Here is a 5,292-nt window from a genome sequence, read left to right on the forward strand (position 1 = left end):
TTTATCTACCACTTAGAAAGTGGCCAGTAGATTACATGGGCACATTTACAGCTAAGATAAGCTGATGGTTTGCGTGATACCCGAATAGCATCCAAATTAACCTTAGGATAACATCTACCAAGATGTTGCTTTGTCCAGCCAGTACTACATTCTTTGCGCCTCTCACTATAACTTTGGTTACATTAATAAAGCTCCTCTTTATCACCCAATCTTTCTTGACTCAGACATTCCAATATTTTTTTTCTCCCTTTTAGATACCCAATTGATAAGTCTTTTCAAACTTATTTTGCTCTGCAGACGTGGATTTTAAAACTAGTACCATAAAATATATTAAAACTTTTTTTTTTTAAATCGGTACAGAATTTCAGTTGGATCTTTTTATTATCTTTTATGAAGTGAATTTGTCATCTGAAGTCCCAATACAATGTTATCTCTTTATATCTTATTTATGTAGTCTGTCTCATTCCGGATAACTCAATTTAAACTGCTTTACAAGTCAGTTGTACTGTTACTCACAAAACATGTTTTGGCATAAATTTAGAAAACATGAGATGCAACATTTCAAATTGTGAAATGAGAGTAATTACACCGCAGCTGCCCCTTACTGAATGGTTGAGAAGGAGAGCGCAGCATTTTAAAAACATTGCGATTCTCAATTTGTACAGTTTTTAAAATACCTATATGCACAATAGAGACTGAGCTAGGAAGCATGTTTTTGTCAGTGAACTAAAATCGATGGTCATAAATTCAAGATAATGTAATTCAGTATGTTTAGCACTATTACCTGAATCAAAATCAAGGCACTGTGGAGGTTTTATTATTTGTTCTGCTTCAAATGACCCTGAATCATCTCTGATTAAATGAAGGTTAACATTTTTACAGGAGAATAAAAAGATTCCAACCAATTCCGAAAACACATTTCCCACTGCAGAGAAGTTAAAAAGTGCCTACAATTATTAAATTTAAATATATTTTGTGCAAATTACTCCCTATAGTTGAGTCATTTGTGAAAATTATGCTCATATTTTAAAACCGTATGTTTTACATAAATATTTGCAACTATGTTTTATATCAAAAGTCAGCTTTGGGGAATCAAAATTCCAAACCATCAAAAACAGAGCAGTGCAAATTCCTATTTTTTTTTTTTTCAAAGAAAAAAATATTCATGAAATGATACATGACAAATGGAATTCATGAAATTGAATGCCTTGAACCCCCACAGTTCAAAGAGTTCCATCAATAATTTAACTTGCAAAAATTCCACAAACCAAGAACACACTATCACCTCATGGAACAAACTGGACGTTACACATAAACTACAAACAGGAGATTGTGCCCACATTACAGATGAGAAGAAGTGATCGTGCAGGTTACAGATTCCACAACGGAGAAGACAAACAGGTATAAACCGATGAAAACAAGTAGTTTGAAGATTGGTGAAATTTTGGGGAAAAACATTCAAACCAAGTTCCATGCATCATATAAAATATCCTGCTCTCTTGCTTTTTTTTACCAGACATATACACAGTATTTTACAGTATCTGTACAATGAAGATAGATTCCATTCAATATTTTGAAAATATTTACTGTCCTGTAATATGAAGAAAAAAAATAAAATAACTTTGCTTTGGAGCATAATTGCAGGCATACTTAAAATAGCTGTAGCAACAGCGTGTCCATCGTAACACTTAAATCTGAGCAAACTTAATTGTAAGTATCTTGTTCAGTCCACTGAACATTTTGACTTTGATCTGGACAAATTAACTCAGGGCCTTTGAAGAAAAGCCAAACATAGAAACCAGAGCAATTAAATTCCTGGCAAAAGTCAGCGTGTCCCTGTCCCATCAGCTTTGCCAGCTTTACACCTACTGAAACTCCAGCAGCGCTTCGTACATTTTTCTTCAGCAGATACATTCCAACGGTTACAAGAATTTCAATACTGTGCATTGCAAAAATCTTGTCGACTCCGATCTCACCGTCTCCAGTGCAATTACAAACCTCGCTCCCGGTAGCAAAGCCCCACACTATTGGGGTGGCACTTTAGACGCCTCCGTCATGCTGTCAGCTCTGTGTCGTGGCATTTGCGGTGGCTGTGACTGAGACGGATGCTGCTGGTGATGGGGCTGGGCAAAAGTGCTTTGTTGTAGCGGGAAAGCAGCAGAGAGGATAAGTTGCGTCGACTGATTTCCATGAAGTAATCTGGAGGTCTGCAAATATACAAACGAGAGGGGGGGGGTCAAGCGTCCCCGCTGTCGTAAGCTAAGCACGTTACCTAACAACATCACGTTATGATCCCGTATGATAACTTCAACATATTTATTATAAAGAGGGGAAAAAGGGATGTGTGCGGATGCATCCCTTTTTCCTAGGGGTTCAATTAGTGTATATCCTAGAATATCCTAGTGTATATCCTAGTGCAGTGATGGCGAACCTTTTAGAGACCGAGTGCCCCAAACCCGCCCCCCAAACCCGCCCCCGCTCCGCCTCCTGCCCTGCCTGCTCTGCCCCTGCCTGCCCCCTGCCCTGCCCACCCACAGGGCCACCCACCGCCTCCATGACCCGCCGCTGATCGCCCAGGCGGCCCTGCAGCGCCATAGCAGCCATGCCCTCCGCCCGCACCCCGCAACATCATCTGCGCGCGACAGGGCGCGAGGGCGGAGTCTTGTCCCTGCTGCCCGACTGCCATGTTCTTGGCTGCCCAGGGGTGACTCTTCTCCGGGGGGGGGGCTGCTGGTGAGGAGGGGGCCGTGGGGGGAGATGGGGCTGGGGCGACAGCACGTGTGCCCACAGAGAGGGCTCCGAGTGCCGCCTCTGGCATGCGTGCCATAGGTTCACCATCACTGTCCTAGAATCTCTATATATAATGGGAACCAGTTTGGTCTAGAGCAGGGGTAGGCAACCTTGGTTCTTTTATGACTCGTAGACTTCAACTCCCAGAATTCCTGAGGCAGCCATGCTGACGGGAAAGGGAGAGGTTTCCAAGCTGAGCCATGCTGGCCCAGGAATTCTGGGAGTTGAAATCCATAAGTCATAAAAGAGCCAAGGTTGCCTACCCCTGGCCTAGTGGTTAAGGCACCAGGCACCAGGGTTCTAGTCCTGCTTTAAGCATGAAAGCCAGCTGGGTGATTTTGGGCTAGTCCCATTTTTTCAGTCCAACCCACCTCACAGGGTTATTGTGGGGGAAATAGGAGGGAGTATTGCCTGTATTCAACACACACACACACACACACACACACACACACGTTGTATCGAACACTCAGCAAAAAAAAGATACAATTCTGAGCACTAACTGGATGAGTTATGTGCCACGTCACAAGCCCTTTTTAAAACACCTTTTAACTTTAAAATCAAGGTTGTATGTTTTCCTGAAACTTTATGTTTTTTTTCTTTCTTCCTACTGCTATTAACAAGAAGGTGCATGCTCCAATTCTGGATTTTTCTTACCTCTTTATGTGATCATTGGACCATAAATAAATAAACATTAACTCGTGCCTCTTACTAGCGAAGGGCAGCGTATATAGTACATAGTAATTTCATATTGGCAAAAATGAAGATTTTTAAAAGATTTTTTAAAAAAAGCAACAGTTTTAGCTGTAGTTCAGAAGAATGCCTGAGAGGTGCTCACTGCAGGCATTTGCTTTTAGTGAACAAATGCAATATATAAACCTCGCCTGAACATATGAACTTAAACCATTTAAAAATTCACCCTTTCAAGAACAGAACTTGCTATTTTTGGCAATTCACCAACCTATGCCCTGCATTATACACTTTGGAGGATATGTACTGTACACCCAAACACATACAAACAAGCACCAAAAGCATTATTTGTCTGCAAGAGATGGTTCTACAAAGTTTTTTGAGGATGTCTCTATTTGGTGTTTTTCAATCTTGGCATCTCTAGGATCTATAGCAGTGGTGGCGAACCTATGGCACAGGTGCCAGAGGCGGCACTCAGAGCCCTCTCTGTGGGCATGCGCGCCGTCGCCCCAGTCCTAGGCCTTCAGCTGGGTTTTATAAAACCTTTTCGCTTTAGGCCTCCGCCGCCGTGTGCAAAAAACCAAAAAGGTTCAATCAATCAGTCAATTTCAACTTCTCGCGGGGAAAAAAAAAGATCTTGCAAAGTTGGAATTGATTGATTTAACTTTTTAGTCCCACCCAGTCTGCTGTTACCACCGCAGCCACGCCTACCCGATGGGCCACACCCCCCCAATTGGCCACACCCAGGCAATGGGACACACCCACCCAATGGGACACGCCCACCCAATGAGCCACACCCACCCGGCACCCGACGATGCATAAGTGGGTTTTGGGTTGCAGTTTGGGCACTCGGTCTCTAAAAGGTTCGCCATCACTGATCTATGGACTTCAACAGGTGGCTGGGGAATTCTGGGAGCTGAAGTCCACACATCACATCTTACTAAGGCTCTAGTTTAATGGAACTGGCTGTTCAAAGAGCTGGTTTCCTTCTGGTTTCACCTGTAAGAACTGTTGTGGATGCTGAGTCAATTGAGCCTGAGCTGGAGGTTGAACTGTAGCAAGTTGCTGCTGGGGCTGCTCCTGTTGGCTTTGTGGCTGCTGTTCTTGTTGCTGCTGCTGCTGTTGCTGTGGCATTGACAATGTCTGTGGTTGCTGCTGCTGTTGCTGTTGTGCGGCAAAAGTCGGATAAGCAGTCACCACCTGGCCCATAAACATGGTACTCGGTACCATTACTGCTCCACAGGCTACAGGCGCAGTCACTAATTTTGTCACAAGCTGTTGGCCTTGGGAAAATCTGTGAAAGCAAATAAGTATCAGTTGCCCCTCCCAGGTACTCTAAATAAGACTTAATGTGAACTTAGTTAAAGATTGTATGGTAAAATGGGCTCAAAATATTCAAGAATCAATTTTATTGGAAATATGGGAGATAATTTGGGTTAGAAATGTAAAATTTACTCAAGCTCAAAATTTAAGAGAAAATTTTTATAAGATGTTTTATAGGTGGCATTTGGATCCTCAAAAACTGTCCTGTATGTATCCTAGTTTACAGCCCAAATGCTGGAGATGTGGAAGTTTAGATGCAACTTATTTTCATATCTGGTGGACGTGTAGGGATGTAAAAGCATTTTGGATTAAGATTTGGTGGAATATTCAAAATATTTTTAAGAAAAAGATAAAGTTTACACCGCAGTTATTTTTGTTAGGCATTATGGAAGATTTGGATGTTAAAGAAATGAATTTGATGTTGAATCTTATAACAGCTGCAAGATTATTGGTAGCCCAATTTTGGAAGAAGGACTCTTTGCCCACTATAGA

The 5,292-nt window shown here is 42.2% G+C and overlaps 1 protein-coding gene across 1 annotated transcript in view; it reads right to left on the reverse strand.

Moving 5' to 3' along the window:
* Positions 1 to 265: 265 nt before the first annotated feature.
* The window catches only part of CLOCK (clock circadian regulator), a gene marked incomplete at its 5' end in the record, with an annotated part of 24,341 nt that continues 19,314 nt past the window's right edge, over positions 266 to 5,292 (reverse strand). The window contains 2 exons of the mRNA XM_015821179.1: positions 266 to 2,207; positions 4,477 to 4,771. Of these exons, the coding sequence (XP_015676665.1) occupies positions 2,025 to 2,207; positions 4,477 to 4,771 (478 nt within the window). The remainder of the gene's footprint in view (positions 2,208 to 4,476; positions 4,772 to 5,292) is intronic.

The sequence above is a fragment of the Protobothrops mucrosquamatus genome, unplaced genomic scaffold (genome assembly GCF_001527695.2).
Source record: "Protobothrops mucrosquamatus isolate PMUCROS unplaced genomic scaffold, P.Mucros_1.0 scaffold1268, whole genome shotgun sequence".
Lineage (NCBI taxonomy): Eukaryota > Metazoa > Chordata > Lepidosauria > Squamata > Viperidae > Protobothrops > Protobothrops mucrosquamatus.